General features: G+C 36.9%; 1 protein-coding gene across 2 annotated transcripts; it reads right to left on the bottom strand.

Annotated features, from left to right (window-relative positions):
- Nucleotides 1-1,748: 1,748 nt before the first annotated feature.
- LOC143858566 (PH, RCC1 and FYVE domains-containing protein 1-like) lies at nt 1,749-21,207 on the bottom strand. Of its 2 annotated transcripts, XM_077369226.1 has the most exons (10): nt 20,987-21,207; nt 20,600-20,735; nt 16,435-16,521; nt 9,985-10,074; nt 9,746-9,832; nt 9,344-9,442; nt 6,907-8,979; nt 6,640-6,765; nt 5,312-5,757; nt 1,749-2,544 (listed from the first exon to the last, which is right to left on the bottom strand). In XM_077369226.1, exons 2-10 carry the CDS (start codon nt 20,627-20,629, stop codon nt 2,379-2,381), a joined length of 3,204 nt encoding a protein of 1,067 aa, XP_077225341.1. In that variant the 5' UTR covers nt 20,630-20,735; nt 20,987-21,207; the 3' UTR covers nt 1,749-2,378. The 2 variants fall into 2 exon arrangements, with proteins under 2 accessions (XP_077225341.1, XP_077225342.1); XM_077369227.1 differs by having other exon boundaries at nt 20,600-21,207.
- Between the last annotated feature and the right edge of the window lie 383 nt (nt 21,208-21,590).

The following is a 21,590-nucleotide window of genomic DNA, read 5'->3' on the forward strand; positions in this document are numbered from 1 at the left end:
ATTTAAATTCTTCTTGTTCACCTTTTTTCACTATTGAGGAATTGGGCCCGTGGTTTATCGTGACTTTCACCATGGAGAGCTTTTCTTTCCTTCTCCAATTTATTGTTTCAAGGACTTATGACTTTCTGCTGCATCATCTATTTCTGTTCCAAGTCTTCTACGTTGATGTCTCTAATCCCTTTCCTCACAATTTCCTATGAATTACTAACATCTTCATCTCCAGTAAGGATGTGCCTTTATCGCTAAACGATCTTCCATTTTCTTTTCAAGTTTTTGAACAAAATGACATAATAGCATATGATATAGTTTCCTAAAGATGCGCCTTGTTATACGGTTAGTGGCCCTCTCAACCATGCTACTGATGAAATATCATCTCATGCGGAAAGATTGACAAAAAAAAAAAAAAAAACTAATCTCTTAAATTTAACTACTTTTATGATTGAACAATGAATGAAGAACTGGTTCATTACCTATGCTGCATTCGTACAAGAGTTCACCAATTTGCCAGATGGATCTTCCTATTTTGGTTATGATTGCAACTTAGAATGTTATTTGTTGCTCCCAGGAACTGAAAGCTTCTCTTCTTTGAGGGATACGGACATGCCACACTTTGGCACCAGGTGATAGATTGCCCAAGGAGAGGGGACTTTATAAAAAGACATGATTGGAAACTGGTCAGGACTATTCCATGCCTATACTCTTCTCTCCTACCCTTAGGATTTAGATCTCCTCTGATTTTCCTACTCATTATTCCTATTTAAAGCCCTCAATGAAACCCTTTCAAACACAAAATCAAAGCCCAACCGTTGAAAACCTATAAACCCTATATATAAATATTTTGTTTCAAACAATTAATGGTTCCAGCCCATTAAAACCCAAAAATTTCTAAATCCATACAAATGAAACCCCTTGCAAAGCATTTCAAAGGCTTCAAAACTACATACTCATACAAATCACTCTCACAAACTACCAAAGAGGTACTTAAAACAGGTTCAGATACGTGAGATCCAACCCATCACGAAAAAAATCCAAAATTAACAAAACCCTAGATTAAATGTTTAAAAATTACCTTGGAATAGTGGACGGATCTGATTTCCGGCAAGAGGGGATGCTTTCCGGCGAGTAGGTCGTGCGTCAGCGAGATTGACGCCGACGTACGACGGTGAGAAAGGGAGTTTCTCCACCAACGGTGAGAACTCTCGTCGGAGAAGATAGACGAGAAATGTGTAAACGAAACTAACAAAATAAGAAGTTTAAAAAGGGTATATTTGTCCCAAACACATTTTCTCTCACCTCACACCCTTTTTTTATATTTCTTAAATTACAACCCTTCATTCACAATTTCGAATAAACTTTGCATTTTTCTCGTCATTTGCCCAAAAATTTATCGATACCTTTAAATTTAGGCATTTTCCACCATGTTAATTTGTCTCAGACAAACCAACATGGGTGTCATTACTGATCTTAAGAGCTTATACACTATACATTAGTATGTTTTGCATTAAATAGTAATCCAGGCTACAAGCTTAATTTGCTGATATTTGCAAGCTTATTTTATATTAACAAACTAGGATTAAAAGAAAAATATTACATCAATAGGTATTTTGATGATCTTAATCGATTGCTATAAAAAGGAAACGATTAACTTCTCAGAATTTATAAACTTGATATTCAATTTATAATGTGTTAAATTCACTTAATTTTCAAAACCAATTAAGCTCTACCATTGCAGGAAATTTCAGAAAAAGGACTGTTAATTTTGAGGAAATCTCAGCCTCTCTTTTATTGAGCAGTTACAGAGATCAGATTAAAAGCTGCACATATGTTTGAAGAGTAAAAGTTAGTGTTTTGTACCGAAGATCGGTATTCTGTATTGGAAAGTCCATCTAGTGTACAGCTCAATTGTAACGTGTAGATTCAAAAAATGATAAATACTACAGAAAAAATGAATTAAAGAATTACAAGCCTGTATGCCTAAAAAACACAAGATCTTCATCTCATCAGCCTCTTTTTCTCACCGTCAAATTTGGGTTCTCTTTATTGGTAATAAGGGATTTGCTAGGGACCATCGCAGAAGGCATTTCGCGGACAGGCTGTTGCATGAGAGAACAGCCACCTCAGATGAATAAATGAAGCCTATGTGGCGGCTCTCTCATGCAAAAGCCTATTTTGCGATGGTTCCTAGCAAATCCCTGGTAGTAATGGATGCTTTCTTTGTCATCCTTCCAGCATGAAAACACTTCTCCAAGCTATACTTTCTCTGTCCACACCAAGGGCAAAATAGAAAAACCCACCTAGATCCATAATGCCATCTTAGAAGTATCCTTTCTGACGTGCCGAGTCTTACTTTATCAGCGACTATTATCTATGGTAAAGAGCTAAGATTGGGAAGATAAAGCTCCATCATCTTCCTCGGCGGGTGCGGCACTTGTGGATGCTCCAGTTCGAGGACTCTGTGTTCCAGCGTAGTTGTACTTTTTATATACCCTGTCCTTGTTTTCATTCCACCACACTTCTGCCTGCTTCGCTCCAAACCTTTTCTTACTGCACATGAATAATAAATAAGATCCAATACAGTAACAGAAAAAAACCATGTTTAAATAGCTAAAGCTAGTAATGGCTACCAAGAAAAACATGATTTAAGTAGCTAAGGCTAGTAATGGCTACCAAGAAAAACATGTTTTAAGTAGCTAAAGGGTCCATTTGATGCACCAAAAAAAGGGAAAGTAAAAGGACACAGTTTCCATTTCCAACCATTCTTTTGGTTGCCAGTTACTATTCACATGGCAGACCTTGTTGCTTGTAAATTTTCCAAACGCAAGCCGTCTTGTACTGTCACTTAAGTCTCAAATAAAGGGAAAAATGAAAGTAAAGAAATGGGAATCTCTATTTCTCTCCTTCTACTTCTATATTACACAAAGCAGAGTAATTCAGATGCATTGTATCAATGGGTCATGTTAATGAGGGCGGAAGCCATATATAGTTAGTCATGCATGGCATACTCCCCCGGCACTAGAAGGAGACTAATTACTAATCCACATCATTTCATGTCTTTGCTCCAATGTTGTGGTACCTTTCAATGGTCTACCCATATCTATAAAGGGTGGCAATTCTATCATAGCTGCAGTACAACACAGAGGAGTCCATTATATGGATGGAGCCCTCTTGGTTGAATGACTATTGAGAGAATTTCAGGTAGAGATTCTAATGAGGATCCTGACTGGTCAAGTGTGGAAAAACTAGAGTGAATACCATAACTTCATGTAAAATTATGATCTTGGTTAATCTGGAATTTCAAATTTGTATGACTGTGGGTGTAGAAATTTATATCAATATACTATTAAATGTATCTGTGTTCGGTGATCGGAACTATTGATCTGATTGTCCATCATAGGGCACCCAGTGGGTCCTGGTCTGACGAGGAATGGAGATCTCATTTACAGATTGAGGCATCCAAAAATCAATGCCTTACAGACATCTTTATGATGTATTTTTAATCATCCTTGATCAAGGGTAGAACTTGTGACGGCCAAAATAATATTCATGGACCCGATCACGTACACATGGCAGCTAATCCATGCCATGTAAGAGTCTTAGAATGCTTTCAAAGGGCAGAGGGAAGGGTGGTTCGGGGGTAGAGTTGTATAGGAACCTATCAGACACTGAATTAGTTTGTTATACTAACCTTCTTTGCAGATTGGAGGAGTCATTCATCCCAAGGGATCAACATGATCGGTGGTTAATGGTTATGGATCCCGGACTCTGGAGTCTTCCCTGTCAAATTGCTTTTCAGATTCTTGGGCTACCCTACGGCTACTCATTTTCCTTGGCAGAGAATTTGGAGATCCCTACATCCTCCTAGAGTTCAAGCTTTACGCTGGACAACGACTCTCAGCAAAATAAATACTCAAGACAGGCTCAAAGATCGGCATTTTCATTCAGTGGATGAAGAAACCATTCTCATCTCTTCATTCATTGTAAAGTAACTTCTTTTATTTGGAATAAGGTTCTCACATGGTTTGTGATCAGGTAGGTTTTCCCTAACTCGATCCAAGTACTCGGTCCAAGGTCTGATCTGGTGCTGGAGTGTAACAAGTTTGGGCTCCCTTGGACAGATACTCTGGAAACTCATACCTCTTGCAATTGTATGGATCATTTGGATGGAGAGATATTCTCGGATTTTTTAGGATAAAGTCTCTACCTTGAGATGGATGGTATGAAAAATTAGTTTCACAGGGGTATCTAGGGCTCTTCAACATGAGTTTTTCAAGGGTTATTCGGTGGACAGCATCATTAAGAATTGGGATTCATTTTACCTAGCTTCATCCCTAAAGCCAAAGCAGTAACTAGGTGGAAACTCCCTCCAAGAAACGTTTTTAAACTCAATGTTGATGGTTGCTCCCTTGGCAACCCAGGCAACGCAGGGATTAGAGGCATTTTTCGAAACTCTGTGGCCGATATCATCTACTCTTCTTTTGGCCCAGTTGGTTATACTGATTCATCAGAAGCCGAGGTATGTGTTCTTCATCATGGGTTGCACATCTTCGTTACTCAGATGGAGGCGGGACCTAGAAGTAGAGAGCGACTCTTCAAATTCTTTACAACGGGAAAAAGGGACTAGATACCATGGAGAATAGCTAAGTATATTAATGAGATTAGAGATTTGAGTGTGGATAGAGCTATATCCTTCTCGCATGTTCCTAGAAGCACCAATGAGATGGCAGATCGTTCAGCCGGATCGGGGGCTTCTAGTATTCTCTTTTTTGAGGGGTCTTCTTTACCTCCAGATGTGCACATGTAATCCTCGTTGTTATTAATAACAATTGATACCTTTATCACCTAAAAAAGAGATATTTCCTGGAAGAAATGGCCAAGTAATATGGAAAAAATATGTTAATATCAGTTAGCACAATACAGTGACATGTATTAGAGATGTTATATTGTTTTGTATTTCAGAAATACTATCAAATAAAGTTTTGATCGAAATACAATAGCACAAGACAGTTACAAAAACTGTGCAATCCCCCCCCCCAAAAAAAAACGCAGAGATGGAAATATGATCTTATGTAACATTGGCTTGGTGGTATCTTCATGCTATGCAAGCAAAAGCATGGTTTTAAATTTCAGCCGAAATACTGAAATTTCAGATTTCGATTGGGACCGACACCGAAGCCACCTAAATTCGAAATTTCGGCACAATAATTAAATTTGCTTTTTTTTACCAAAATTTTCTGCTTCAGCCATGTCCAAAACCAAAACCGAAATTTTAAACCTTGAGCAAAAGACAACAGGTCAGTGTGTAGGTGAGTACCTGAATCTGACTCTTTTGAAAATTTTGGTCCCATTGCGAAGTTGAACCACAATTGCATACACTCCAGGTTCGAACTGTTCGGTCAATTCTGCTCCTTCGTTACTGTACCTTATTGTAGAAGTATTATTGGATTTTGAGTCATTCTCTATGTTCTGGTGTGCCATACCATCCATTGTATCAGAAACCGCCGATCCATTACTCTGATGGAGATTGTCATCATCAGCATTCTGTGATAAGTCCATAACTACAGAACCATCATCGATCAAGAGAGGTTTATCAAGCGAATTTCGTTGCTCGGACTCTGAAGAATCAATTGTCAAGGAAGAAGAGTGTTCTAATGCAACGTTTGTGTTATTTTTTAGCAAAGCTTCTACTTGAGCATCCATGGCACCTAACTTGTCGGCATCATAAATTCCATCGGGAAACTTCTCTGCCATATGCTTCAGCTGAATAACAAATACACAAATCAATAAAATGGTTTAATTAGCATGGGTCAGTATCTTTCATAAACACACAAAGCATACAAAAAAGAAATAGAATATATTTGCAGTTATGTTTATACATATGACGGTCGCTGCAGGTTATTGTTTGAGCGGAATTCATGCATGTACAGCATTAATAGATCTAGGTCCTTGGACTTCCAATCGCCTAGCCTCAATTTGGAGGGTTCAAATAATAACTAATATTACTTGCTCTGAGTCCATCCAAATTAAATTTTCATCACTTGGTGATGCAGGACCATTAGGGAAGAGAATCTAGTTTTTGTAGTATTAAATCCAATACTAGTTGTTGTAACTTTGATAGCAAGAGTGATATGTGCTTTATTCTTAGGCTATGTGAAAATGCACCCAAATCTAGTCTTTCTAGGATTTGTATGAACTTTCTAAAAATAGTTTAACAGCTGACCTTCAAAATGCTTTAAAATTTTAGAACTAGATTAATGTTAACAGTCTCAAGTGAAATCAATCAAATCCAACTGTTGGATCTTATAATCGACCCAATCAATAAATATGATATTTGAGATCAACTCAATCCATCCTTCAGATTTAAGATCAGATCCACTCAAACTGACCCTCTTAATGATAATAGTAAAAGCCTAGCCTCCACGGGAATTTTGAAAGCTGAAATCAACAAAATCAGAGAAATTCACAACATCCGAGCTTTTGGATCTTTAAATACGAATAACAAACAATGCATATCAACGTATCTGTCTCAGTGTTGACATGCATCAATAACTGATAACTTAGTAAAATGCATGATAAAGATTTGAAAAGGAAAATGTAATAAGAACATAAGCAATAAATATGCAAGAAGGGCAAGTATAATACCTGGCATGAGAGGGACTTGATTACTTCCTTTGCAATAGAAGATTCTTCAGCAGATTCTAGAGCTTTCTTTTCTGATTTCCGCAGCTCTACATCTTGGAGTTCACACCTTTGTCTTAAACTCTTAACCTAAAGGACACTCACAGTACATAAAGAAGGAACTAATTTATAATAAATGTGCAACTGAACAATCAAGTATCATTTATTTATGAATCCATAAGTAGCTGAGCGTGTAAGCAGTGGGGTGAGCGTAGGAAATTTACTACTTACCTGGGTTTGCAATTTCAAGACTTCTTGGTTCAAAAGTTCATTTGTTTTCTTTAGGCTATCAATGATACTTTTAGAATATACAGGAGTCGCAGAACGTGGAGGACTCGGCCGCCTTGAGTATGGAGATGCAGACCTTGAATTTCCCACTTGCTGTGGTCCTGATGTGACAATTGGCCTTAAAGCAGTTTGAAGTGCACTCAGGGAACTCGGAAAAGAAATATCTTTCAACTGTAGCAATGACGGAACTTGGGAAGCTCGGATTAGGGAAAGAGATTCTGATTTCATCCCCTGCTTGACTGATTTGACTTCAACATACTTGACAGGTTCTGTGTTAGGAGATAATAGAATCATTGAAGACCTTATTTCTCCCTTGTCTAACCTCTCCCTGGAATCAATTGAGCGACGAGGAATTACATTTCTCTTACTAACAATAGAGGCTGCACCGGCTTCGGATGCTTTAAGCTTTGCATAACAAGAGTCGCATACACGATGGGGTTTGCCAGGAGTTGGAGCCAGTGCGGCTTTTAAAGCCTTTTTTGAACTACAAGCATGGCAGTGTACTAGCCCACAGTTATAACAGTTGTGCCTTTTTCGAGTAAATCCAAATGCTTGTCTGCACCCTGAGCAGAGTGACTGGTCTGCCCCAGAAACCCACTTATGGATGCATATACTTGTGGTGAAATTTGAGCCACACGATATACTTTTAACATGTCTGTCTTTTAAAGCTTCAACAAGAGTAGGTGTTTTCCGATCTTCAATGTCACCATGTCCTAGTCTTCCGTTGGCACCTTTCCCCCATGTGAATACTTCACTTCTTGATGTCAAGACAGCAACATGGTGTGCCCCACATGAAATATCTTCAACTAATTCACCTACCAATCTATCTTGTACTAAACAGGGTACCTTACCATCAGACTGAGGGTTACCCAGCTGTCCATAAATAGTACCTCCCATTGTAAAAACGTGACCTGACATTGTGAGAACAACAGTCATACTGTGTCCACAGGCCAGTTGGTGCAAGTTGTAGTCAATAAGGGAGGAGACACAAGTTGGAACCAACCTTGGTTCTTTGTCACCGTGACCCAAACGGTGTTTATCACCATCGCCCCAGGTGAACAACTTCCTAGATGAAATGATCCCACCTGGCTGTCCCATAACCTCGACAATAGCTGCCGTGTGCCATACCCCACATGCGACCCTAATAGTCTTTAACCCATTCAACGACTCAACTTCCCTAGGGTACGCTAAGCTTTCCCGATTACCATGTCCCAAAACACCAAATGTTCCATCACCAAATGTAAATAGCTTGCCATTAGAAGTCGCCAATGCTGAATGCCATGTCCCACATGCAACAGACAACACTTGAAGTCCTTCCAGAGGACCAGTAATTCTTTTAGGTATCCAGTGGCTAACACTAGTTCCATGACCAAGAAGTCCAGCATTATAGGTACCATCTCCCCAAGAAAATAAATCACCAGACATAGATACAGCACATGTGTGATACTCGCCACATGCAACATAATCCATGTTACTAACCGATAAAGACTCGACAAGTTGAGGGCGACTAATATCCATATCATTTCCATGCCCAAGCCGCCCTCCAGACTCCTCACCCCAAGTAAATACTTCACCTTGCCTCGTAACAAGAGCCACATGCCTAACACCACAGGCAATCTGGTGAACATCTAAAACCACATTTGACTCTAAGGGCTTAGGAAGAAGCACATCAGTTTTTGAACTGAAAGAATTCGCAGGTCCATCAGTTAAATTCCCATCGCACCAAACCTCTCCCCAGATATAAACATCACCTAAAGATTCACAGTCATCTGGACCGGAACTATAAGTTGAACAGCTAGGGGCACTTGAAACACTAATCCGGAAACCATCTCCGTTACTTGATCTTGGTTGCATATTTGCACGGTCCGACCCCACATCTGACCTTGCCGAATTTAAAGAAGGTTCACGACCACAAAAATCAACCAAGGCCTTCGTGTTAAGATTCCGAGAAATACTTGAAGTAACCTCTAGTGCTGCACGAAAAGAACGGTTGTCTTGAATGAAATCTCCACCATCCTGAAAACAAAAGGCCACAGTTGTGGGAAAAAAAGCCTACTAATTTTATCACATCCTGAAATTGTTGTACACAGAGAACGATTTTCATTCAGTATGAGATTTTACTATTTCTCATATATGAAGAAAAAGGACCCCAGAAAAAGAAGTTATTATTGTGAACAGGATTAAAAAAAGGATGACCACAAAAAAAAGATTAAAAACGGAACCATCTGATTATTGGAAACTGCTCCTGTGTGGTAAGTGTGAGATATTAACAAAATCATAATAGACTCCATAATGCACGATAGTATGAAATTCAAAAAAGAAGAAGAAAGGAAGAAGAGACTCTAAATCATGAGTGGCTTAGGTAGGGATACAAACTCACATCAGAACCATCAAGCCTAGAACGTCTACGTAGACCTGTGCAAATCAATGCTTTAAGGCCTGCAAACCACACCTCTGCCTCACCTTTGTCCTTGCAAATCTATAAAGTAGGAACAATTAAAAGCTAAATAACACAAAAAAAATCATCAACTTATCAAAGTTCAATCTCAATATTAACATATGAAAAATAAAACAATGGATTTGCTAGGCAATTTTGCGGAAAGCCATTTCAACACTCACTTTTGCAGGAGAGAACAACACAGGCTCACCTTTTAGCAGATTTTGTCTTATTCATTTAATTCATCTGAGGTAGCTGTTCTCTCCTGTAAAATTGAACAGCGAAATGGATTTCTACGAAATTGCCTTGCAGATCCCATAAAACAAATACAGAACTTTCACTAACCAGATCAAGAGATCGATCACCATTGTTATACAGAAGAGAAAATGACAAATAATCCTTTTCTGAGCATAAATATCTCCTAAAAACAGCCTGTGGAGAGCAAGCAAAGGGAGGAACAAAATAAATTTCTTGTCATTTCCTTTTGGATAGAAATAGAAAAAAAAAACAAGATAGCACCAATATGAGAGAATAGGTGAATCCTTATGCAAACATTATTTAAATTCTAACAGGATTAGACTCACGGTTCTCTGTCCAGGTATAATCTTTGAGACAGTAGCCAACTTCAGATTCCTTTCATCACCACGTGAATACCATTTCAGTGTTGTTTCATCCTGTAAATAGAATAGTATATAGGCATTGGCATAACCAAAGGCTACAGAAAGATATTCTTACCAGATTTCAGGAGGAAAAGGTCAAAGTTCAAAACAACATGCAAAATTTTAGCAAAAATATTTCAAAATATAAATTCGAAGTCCACGCTTACTAGTAGTTTTTAATTCAGGAACAATGTGTTTAAGTTGCTAAAGAAACATCAAATAATTCTGCAACCCATGCAACCACCCACAGAGCAATGAAATGAAAAGGAAAGAGAAAAAAAAACTGAATGGGGTCAATTGCATGAATTCAGCAGTAAAAGAAAAATCATTTACATGTAACCAGAAAACTGGGTGATATTTTACTGTCGGTTATAAAACTTAACATTTCATAAATAGAGAACATAGACACAAGGTTCACACTGTCGGAAATATTATTATTTTAACATTGTCTTTTGATTTATGAGTGTCCAAGGATAATTTTTTAATTTTATAATGAGTGAGACTCTTTCTTTTTCTCTTGATTCTTCTTCGTGTTTCCATCATCATTTGGTATCAGAGCCAGAGATTAGTGGAAGTGACAAATCTGAACAGAGCAAGGCAATGGATCTACTCTCCAACTTGTTGTCACCTCTTTCTTACATCTTGTTTTTCCTCGAATCTCAAATCTCCATTCTCTATTGTTATTCACAAGTAGTTATTCTTTTCTGTATCTCTTCTCAGTTCTTCACAAATATTTATTCTTTTCTGTATATCTTCTCCTCTTCTTTGTCGTCCATGTGGGACATCCCTTCATGCATGCAGTACACGTTGGCTAGGCCATGTCTGCTCCCAGAAACTTCTAGACCTTGCTTTTTTCTTATCTCACCAATAATAGGTGTCATGTTCATAAGATGAGACCAATTACTGCATTGACTTTCTCTCTACAGCCCAAATCCAAAATTAGAAGCATGTACAACTTACTTATCTCTCCTTTGTTGTGATCAGTATCATAGTAACAAAATCGGTAAAGTTGAAATAATTCACACAATATCATGACCTTTTGATCTTTTTTTCATAATGAATGAAGTATTTATAAGTAATTCGAACCTTCAAAATTTTAATTTAAAAATTTTAAAGGTAAAAGGGGTTGTTTTGAAATTTTTTTTAAATTACAAGACCATTGTTTACCCTCTATCATCAAATAACACCGAATTTCTTCTCAAGTCACAAGTAATTGACTCACTAAATTTTTCCCAGATCAGAACTTATAACTTCAGATAACATTAAAAAAAACTTGTAATTTTTCCCATTTTAGTTTAATGTCCTTGGTAGACATCCAGAATTGTGTATGACATTCAAGTGGCTTTCTATAGACAGGAAGATCCAAACCAGGGTTTGGCTCAAAAGGAGACAAGTTGAAACATGGAACTATGTATTGCAACAAGGAATATGAAACTATGCTTAATATACCTATAAAAAAAACTATGCTTAATATTCTATTTTTCCCTTGGGCACAACAAGTATGGTTTTTTTTTCCAGATCGTTACATACTTTTTTGCAAGATTCTGAAATAATATGGTAACAAAACCTGGACAAAAAGAAAGAGAAATTCTTTACATTTGTTTTTTGCCACTACTCTTTGGACAAGTCGAGAGAGGAATGCTCAAGGGTTCTATAAAGACTCCTCCCACCACTTTTTGTAATAAGGGGCATAATCTTGAAGTCCCAGCTCATGCCAAACCATAACAATGCTTCAAGGAGGTGACACTTGCTTAGGATTAGACAAAATGGATCCAGATTTTTCCAAAGCTACTAGAACTTGAAACAAGGAACTTATTTGCATTGCCTTTAAAAGGTATCAAGTTCCCTTGGACTGGAGAAGAGAAGCAAAAAAATAGGGCAAAACAAACCACACTAACTGTTGGCGATGGGGAGTTCAATTCCCACCTCACAACTTTTTTACCCTCCTTTGTGTTCCTTCTATGAACCTAACTTACATAAAAGCCTATGAGTTGTAGACAAAACCAATGTAGGCATAAATGAAAACCACCTAACCAGATACACTAGCACACAAGTGTATGTATCATGTACAATATAGTGAACTCTATGACGTATAAGTGGTACAGATAAGCTCTTTTCCCTACCTCTCAAATTGATGCATTGGGTCATAAATCATCATTTGTGAATCGAAACATATATTTATGGCTCGAGTCACGGCCTTGGTGAAGATACCTGCTAATTGATATGCAGAATGAACATATGAAAGTGAAATCAAACATTTGGAAAAAATTTGATGAACAAAGTGTCAATCCACCTGCTACGCCCTCTCATGAAAAAATGGATTGGCAGCAATTTGAATGAATCACTTATTTGCTCCATACAAAGAAGAGAGCATAGCCACATAATTTCACTCGAAATGGCAAACATAGATCTATACTCTGCTTTGGAAAAGGACATGGAGACAGCATCCTATTTCTTGCACTGCTACAATATTAAAGGATCCCTAGGGAACATCCACCATCATGTAGTAGATCAACGTGTATCCTTGAACCCTGCTCAGTCAGCATCATCATAAGCAACCGAATAAGTGAAGATGATGAAAGAAATAGGAGATCCCCACCTAATGACTAAGGTGATGCAAAGGTGTGAGAAATGATGTTTTATGAATAGAAACAAAGTGACTCACAATTTGTTCAGTTTATAGAATAGGCAATGTTTGGACGTGTCATCGTCAAGTAGATAAAACCATGGATTTAAATTTTGGTTTCGGCTGAAACCGAATTTTCGAAATTCGGAAAAAAAATAATTTTGAATTTCATTTTTAATCTAATTTCAGCCGAAATTTGGACAAAATCCTAAATTTTGGGTTTTGTGCATTTCGGTTCGGTCCCATCCGAAATTTTGGTATTTTGGCCGAAATTTAAAACCATGGATAAAACTCCAACTAGGCAATGATAGGTAGTGGGATATGGAAGTGGAGGCCAATTGTCTGATGACACTTCACATTAAGCTTAAGGACAGTATCAGGGTTCAAGCGAGATCAAATCTCAGGTATATCTAGTCTGTAATATACCTCTGTTAGAGTGGGATATCTCTATACATGTGGAAATTTTGACATGTCGAACAAAGGTCTATAATTTACATACTAAAGTGGTAGAATTTTGATTGACATGACCAAAATGTTACTAGAATCAATATATGGTTGAATAATTCATTTTGGCTGGGATGGAAACGGAAACATGTCAGCCGTTTCATGTCAGTTTCGGTCAATGTGTAGAACCATGGATAAGAAGTATAGTAATCCCTGCTCGGCTATGCTTAGTAAAGAGAGAATAATTTGAGGCAATATGTTGAAATATGTGGCTCATTATAGCTGTCCTAAACTTATCAAACCATGAACAGGGATTGTTTCAGTCCATAAAGTGTCTTTCTAAGCTGACACACGAATGATGGGCATGAAAGTAGAGGAAGACCTGGAGGAATCATGGAGACTCTCTTTCATATCGCCATTGATCCAAATCCCATGTATCATTCTCACATATAGCCTAAAGCTCTTCATCCATATCCCTTTTCCAATAGTCTTGCTTTGTAGCTTGCTTATAGGTAGAAGGAAAAGAATGGTTCTCAAGACTAACAAAAGGAGTTTTCGAAGGAAACCAAAACGATAAAGTGGATTAGGATGGCTATAATGACATTAAGTGCATAAATAAGATGAAGTAGAATGTAAAGGTGAGGAAGAAGTAGTAACTCGCATTGGTAAACGATCCAGTAGAGGAGTATTAAAATAACTACTCCCTTTATCTTCCTACGACAAGTGAATACAGACCATGCCATAGAAGAATTATGGATCTCAGAAGGAACAAGAATAGATCAACATGAAAAGAAGGTAAGTATGAAGCAATAGAAATAGGAGGAGAAAAAGATAATATTAATAAAAATTTCAAGGAAAATAACATGATGGATGGAGACATGTAAATGTTGTTTTCTAGGGTCATAAAAATGAAAACCTTTTTAGCCATCTCCATAGCCAACCAAGAAACGCTTAGATGCAAGAGAAGAAACTTATCTTGTTCAGGAGGAGGAAGATGTAGAAAGCAAACACGGCCAAACACATGGAATAAAGATAATCTGGATGTTTTCCAAAGAAACAATGATGGGAACATTCAGGGACGGAGGCAAATATAGCATGAGGGGGGCCATTCCAGCCCCCCCCCCCCGCCACACCCACCACCACCAAATGACCAATGCAGCCAATTAAGTGTAAATTAGTCCCCCACCCTCTAAGTGTAAATTCCTGGCTCCCCTGGGAACATTATGCTCTAAGCACTTGAAAATTGAAAATTTATAAGGTGAGCTATTTTGACCAATGCTTCCTCCAAAAGAAAGTGTAGTGCATGAGAGTTAATAAGAACAATGTGAATGACAGAAAGATGTGATTGTTCTTCATTTTAGCAGCCCCATTTTTTTGGGGAATTTGAGGGCTACTTATGTGAGAAGATGCCCCCATCCTGTAATAGTAGTTGAAAATCATGAGAAAGGTACGCTAATGGTAGCAAATTGGAAAGATGTTAGATCTTTAACAAAATCAATCAGATCAGTAGCACCCTCAATCCAAATGCCAAACAATAATCAAAATGAGATTAACACATTCAGAAAGGGTAGAAGAAATCGTGCCTCTCAAAGCAAATCACAATTTTATTAATCAAAAGTTTGTTACAAATCCTTTTTCAAAATGACATAAATACTACTCTCCTCAAAACATGAATAGTGATGTGAATAGTAACATGAACAGTACCATGAATAGTTGATGTAACTAGTTCCAGTAAAAAACCTTAACAATCAAGAACCAATCTGCTACACCAGGGTTTGATCTACCAAAACCCTCCAAAATCAAGAAATAATAGCAGCAATATTTATTCTTCAACAAAATTGACTTTTTTAGCAGGGCTCTAATACCAAATAATGCAAAAACAGCTTCTAATATTGATGCCTCCGAGACTAATTAATGATTGGAACAAATTTTTGAATTCCACAAAATTCAAGAATCTAATAGCAGCCATATTTTGTGTGATTAAAAATGAAATATTTTCAAAACACCGGACAGATTACCTAATTCAGTTTCTTGAAAACAAACTGCATGAATAAAAGAAAACAACACATTTTAACTAATTGTTTTTGTTGAAAGTGCAGTCAAAAGAAGACGGATTCCAGGTTGATTACAGCCTTAAAATAATCTTCAAGATCTTGTAAGAGTCTGAAGTAGAAACCACATCTATCTGAGACAAGACTATTGAGCGCCAAACTGGTTGACTCACCTATGGATCCCAGCAAACTAGATGATCAATGTGAATTTTTTGATAACCCAGGAAGTTATAGATGGATAGTTGGTAAGCTCTTGTGCCTTAGCACTACGAGGCCTAACATATCCTTTGTCATTGGTGTTGTTAGTCGATTCTAGCAAACTTCCCTAGTCCCTCACATGGAAGTTGTAGTTCATGTCCTAGAGCGGATATTGTACCTTTGTTGGGGCAGATGAATTGTGGAAGCTAATCATGACACAGATCCGGCAGGGTGGTCTCCCCTACATAGAAAATCTAAAAGTAGATATTGTACCTTTGTTGGGCAGATTTGTCACCTGGAAGAGTAAGAAGCAAAGTGTTGCTGCCAAATCAAGTGCTAAAGCCATTGGCAGTAAAATGACCCTTACCAGTTTTTCATGAAAAAATGAAGAACTCTATATATGGAGTTAATGTGGATTAAGTGATTAATGGGTGAGTTGAGATTTTCAGTCAAAAGTACCTATGCAGCTATTTTATGATAACCAAGCTGCAAAACGCATTGCCAACGACCCAATTTTTCGTGAAAGGATGAAGCATATTGAAATAGATTTTCACTTTATCAAAGAAGGTTGCATCTAAGATTGTCTCTACTCCATTTGTAAGTTCCTCTAATTTGAGGGGGAGTGTTGATGTAATAAAGATTGAGCAGGGCCCACATAGTTGCTAGTTTAAGTTCCTTTGCCTTTTGTCTTATCTATTCAAAAGGAGGGTTATTTATGTAATTTGACATCAAAGTCAGTTAAGCGATTAACTATGAGTGGGGTTCCGTTGACGGTGGTTCATGGGAAAGAAACTCCATATATAGAGTTCGTTTTTCCATACCACACAAACAAAAAACTTTATCTGTTCTTCTCGCCTCTTCTTCATTCAGCTCGTCTTCTATCTTCTTTACTCTCTCTTCTTCACCTGTTTTCTTGCCTTTTTCTTGTTTAATATCATTTACAAATACAAATGTCGTAATCACGCATGAGTAATAGGGGCTAGAAATTTGAAAATGATTACAAGGCATACGAAAATTTGAATCCCATAACCCAAAAAGAATAAGCCAATAACTCACAGGAGAAATTCTGAATGTGCAAAGTTTAGGCTTCCCTTTCCGACTGTACTTGATTAACTGAGTACCTCTCTTCAAAGCAATAAGTGCCTTCAAAATAGTCAAATGTATAAAACATTAAGCAACAGAAAAGCATCTACTGATCATAATAATTAACTCATAATTAGATTGTAACTAAGAAACATAATGCTAAGAAAGCACTTTTTTTCATCAAAAGGCATTTGCGTCAATTTTCTTATTCTGTTAACAGAACTAATAGAGGTGATGAAAGTGGAATTCAAGTTTGCACTGCTTATTGTTAACCTATTTAGTGCATCTCATAAAACATTAAAGTAGTTTCAACATAAAAAGCCACTCAATAATTTTGTTAAACACACAGATTTGATCCAAGATAAAATCAAATCAAATCGATAATGACCAACTTCAATCAAATGCATATCATCGAATATTATTATACTAAATGCGCACAACAAACTACATAAAAATGTCAAGAACTTATATATATTTATGCCATGAGTACCAGAAACAGGAATGATGGCAAGGAAGCTAGGATGGGTGCAAGCACGCTGTCTCGAAATGAGTTGCCAATATGTTTTATTTTCAAATATTTTTTACATGAAGAAACATAACACTTTCTCAAAATTATAATATGCAATTATGCATACATAATAACAATTACAGATGTGCTATTTTGGTTCTATTTCTACTCTTTCGGAGCTCTCAACCTCTTGCATAGTCTTGATTTCTTAGTATCTCAAAACAGCATTATAAAAAATTCATTAAACCCCAAACTTAATACTCATTAGCAAAACTCAAGTTTTAGTACGAAAAACAAAATAAAATGATAAAGCATATTGTTGTGAAAGATACAAATCAAGATTCAAGAGCCATGATGATATGGCAGCACAACCCTATTTTGATATTTGCACAAACCCGGCTATTTTTCTTCTTTAATTGACTCGTGAGAGCTTTTTGGGAAATGCAATAACCTTTTAACAGCTCTTTAAATACTAAAAGACTGGAGGGGTTAGAGAAAATATCAAAATAGGGTTGTGCTGAATTGCTGATATCATTTCCCTTTAAAAAGATGTAAATATAAAACATTTTGGCATTCTGCAAGGGGCTGATATAGACACCCTTAAAATTAGGCTTGACATTCATATCAGTTGGTCCTATATGTAAGAAATTAAGATCAAATCAAGTGAGACAATTTGACATAGTGGGGAATGCCTAAACTCGGTGTCAATATAAACTCCTCCCAGTTGGTCTTATATGTAAAAAAGTAAAAGCAAATCAAGTAAGACAATTTGAGATGGCAGAAAATGCTGAACTTGGTATCAATATAAATTCGTATTTTTTAATCCATCACAATAGAACCATAAAATATATTGCATCACTGAATAGAAAGTTTAAGCTCAAGAAACCAACTTATTTCTAATAAAGTAGGAAAGGAGTTTCTACTTTTAAGTTTTAAGGAAATGCTTAGGAAACATGTATCAGTACAATTTTATAGGAAGCAGGTAATATGGCCTGAAAGGAATGCCCTGGTAATTATGAGTCATATGTGTTTACATGTTGCACATATAGACCTCAAAGGATAACTTTGAGCATAAACTAAAAGAAATGACCACAATATATTTGTAACTTCGATGTCTAACAAAAGCATGACATCTTTTGGAGGGAAAAGTGAACATGTTCCATCTCAATGGCTCAAAGCTTGAAAATGATCCGCAGAAAAAAAAAATTGTAGTGGAGAAGGATCATGCAAGATGCCGTTAGATGCATTTGATGGTTTCCAGCCACTCAGAAAAAACATGTAAGGCATTAGAAGTACCAGTGATTTATCCAGGCTTTGATTCGAAAACAGGGGATGAGAATCGCTATGGATGGCAATGAGCATAGGTGTAGGTAAGAAAAAGTGTGATAAAAGAGTGGACTGGAAGAACTTTGTCACTTATTATCCAATATTCTTCAGGTTTGAAGCTGAAGACGATAAACGTACTTTTTATGTCAACTCACTAACTTTACGCTAGCACTGAAGGTTAGGTTATTGAAGATTATATTTATTTCACTTTTCGCTCGATCAAATATTTATAACCCAATACATTCTATTCAGTCTTTAGTGTTTGGATTGATAACTGTTCAACTGTAATCTAGTTCAGGTCTTCTACATGTAAATCATGGGGAGAATTAAATAGAACCATGTAGAGCTGTTTTGGAAAGACTGCAGCAAGTTGGAAAACTGAATATTATTTTTTACCAGCCATTTTCATAGGGATTGTAGTGAAAAAGCAACTAAGTGGAAGTCTTCCCAGGACCAAGGAAATTAGCAAGTTTCAGTGTAGAAGTTCTCCAAACTAGCAGGGAGATTTCTCTGAACTTCAAGAATACAAGAAGTGACAATGGTAACGTGGATGGAACCGGATTGATATGGTAATTGATGTGCCAGTACTAATATAAAATGTTGACCGATTAAGTTGTCTTTTTTCCGTTTTTTCTGGTGTTTGTTGGAGACATGTCGTACCAATCCTTGTGCTGTTTCATGTAGCTGATTTCCCATGGTGCCTCACATGCACAAGCAAGTCCTCATACAGCCCTTCAGCAAGCCACCCCGACCCGCAGCCTGGTGGGCTTAGGGGGAATTAGCATGTCACAGGACCAACTCCCTAAAGAATTGGGCCAATCAACCCCCGTAGACACGAGTGCCATCAAAAGTGCTCTGGTGAAATACTTTTGAAGACGCGGCGAGATGAGGCCACTTTCCAATCTTAATATGTATATATAGACTAGGAGAGGGCAGATCCACATAGTTCACTTCAGGATATACAGAGTCATGCAAATGAGAGGAGGATGTATTCTCTCATTAAACTACGATGTAGATGGAAATTGCCGAAAGAAAAAGGAGAGCACATAATTTGAGGTTAATAATATTTTCTATTATCCCATTGTACAAGTGGAACGAACGCAATAAAAACAACCAAAAACTTTAATGAGAGACCTAATAAGATCATATCAATCAACGAAGGAACCACCATTGTCACTAAGAGACCATTGTTTCAGTATGATATTATCAATTGGCCTGACTAAATAGGATTGAACTTGTGCTACATGTTAACCACCTTTTACAAAGCCCATCTCTTCAGGGTCCCCATATATTTAAATTTGATGGTAGTGGCAATAGATGATTTACACATTGGTGGTTTTGTTATGGTGGAGTTTTCTATGATGATAAAGAGCGTGACATGGAAATGAAAAATCTTTATTTATGTCGATTTAAAACGCTATTCGGCTACTGAATCATATAAACGAAATTCGTTGTTTATGGAACTCATTACAACACACATGTGTGCTCTAAGGAACTGGCTTTCATCGTTGCCTACTTTCTCAAACATGCGAATATTTCTTAAGGATGATTAATTCTCTCAAGGGAGGTTCAATATCCTTTTCCTCAACCTGTGCTCTAAGTGCTCCCCGATTCATAACGAAGCTACCCAACACTATGATCAGATTAGATTTTGTAGCACTTTCTAGAGTATTCGGGCGGAAAATGCATGTTTGGCACTAGCCCCCTCTTTCTTTTCCCTTGTTCTATAGAACATGTCAGAAATATAAAAATTCTCTAGGAAAAATTAATTTTTTTTATAGGGGTTCTTCAATAGAAACAAATTCTACAAACAATGCATGAAAAAAACCAATTCAAAATCGTTCATATTCGATGCCAAATCCCGAATTGTGGTAACGGACATGTTATGGTGTATATGATGTAGTTACAGAGTAGATATTGTAGGATTATCCATTTTAGATTTGCGGGTGTTAGTTACTTATTATGTATCATGTAAGTGGGTAAATAGGTTGGGATTGTGGCATGCCTTTGTGTTTATATTTAAGGACTTGTATCTTAATGAAAATGCAGAGAATTTGGCAACAAAGAAACTTTGTTTTCAGGATAGTCATGGTTCCTCTCGAATTAAACCGTTAGGAGGTCCGGTTGCCTCGAATCAACCTCTTTCCCCATCTTTTTCTATAGTTTTCTTTGTTTATTTGTGTTACGACCAATTAGACACGTAAAATAAACATATGAAGAACAACCATGTAAAATTAGATGTGTAAATAAGAATGCCAACAGCAAAAAACAAGAAACCAATGAAAATAAATTTAACAAACTCACTTGCTCGATATCACGCTCCTGATCTGCCATTCCATCTGAAAGAATTCTTAGGAATCTGCATCAGGTATAGCGATTTTGGTACCCTAGTCTTCATAGATGACACTCTTTTCTATCGTGGCCTATCATCAATTTGCAACTTCAAGAAATAATTCAAATCAACAAAAATGAAAATCAAAGATCTTCATTCACAACACGAGAGAAATTCAACTCCATTGCAGAAAAAAAAAAAATTTGTTAGTGTAAAAATAGATTAATTGGAAGAAAATATCACAAAATCGAACCAGGAAAGATCTCAGATTTGAATTGAAAGATCAAATGATTCCAAAAAAAACTTTTTTTCGCGCATCTGACAGAAAAAATAAATGAAATCACGAAAAAAAAGGTTACTTTATAGTAGATTGCAGCAAAATCCTTTGTGCATTGGTCCGGAAAAAACAAAGAAAAATAGGAAATTTTGTTAAAATCGAATCAATCTCGAAACCCTAAAAATATTCCGACAAATTCCTAAAGAAAACGACAAACAAGAAATGAGGGGAATGTTTTTCCAGTTGAAAAATAATAATATTATTAAGGATTTGACACGTGGTAAGCAAACTCCCGAACAGCCTGTTGAACTAAAAATACATATTTTATAGAGGGGATTGATTTATTCGCCCCCTCTCTTATTAATTGGGACAGCCCTATCTAGTGTATTTAAGAGTGCCCTTTTACACTTAGATGGTATGTTCCAAGTAAAATAGGGATGAATATATCACTTCCCTTTTGGCGATGTTGGTTGTTCGGTCTCCATCTCGGTCTCTCCATGTTACGATTAAGTTCGTTATTTAAGTTGGTTTATCGTTGCCAAGATTTTATATGCCGTTCACTCGCGTGTACAGTTTAGATCATCATACATTTTGAAAAAGGGTATGGATCTGAGATTCTACAGGCAAGTTCTCCGTCAGACCTTTTTTACTAAAATCTAGTGGCTTGTCCTGCATCTTCCAAGGTA

Source organism: Tasmannia lanceolata, unplaced genomic scaffold, assembly GCF_043159265.1.
Source record: "Tasmannia lanceolata isolate RefF3 unplaced genomic scaffold, GAP_Taslan_0.1 ptg000026l, whole genome shotgun sequence".
NCBI classification, from domain to species: domain Eukaryota; kingdom Viridiplantae; phylum Streptophyta; class Magnoliopsida; order Canellales; family Winteraceae; genus Tasmannia; species Tasmannia lanceolata.

Bases quoted from the DNA above. Each gene is read 5' to 3' on its own strand.
- LOC143858566 (XM_077369226.1), bottom strand. From the start codon at position 20,629: ATGGCAGATCAGGAGCGTGATATCGAGCAA. The intron at 6,766-6,906 runs GTAAGTAGTAAA...AGTGTCCTTTAG, and splicing joins TCTTGAAATTGCAAACCCAG to GTTAAGAGTTTAAGACAAAG. The intron at 5,758-6,639 runs GTATTATACTTG...TTTGTTATTCAG, and splicing joins TCAAGTCCCTCTCATGCCAG to CTGAAGCATATGGCAGAGAA.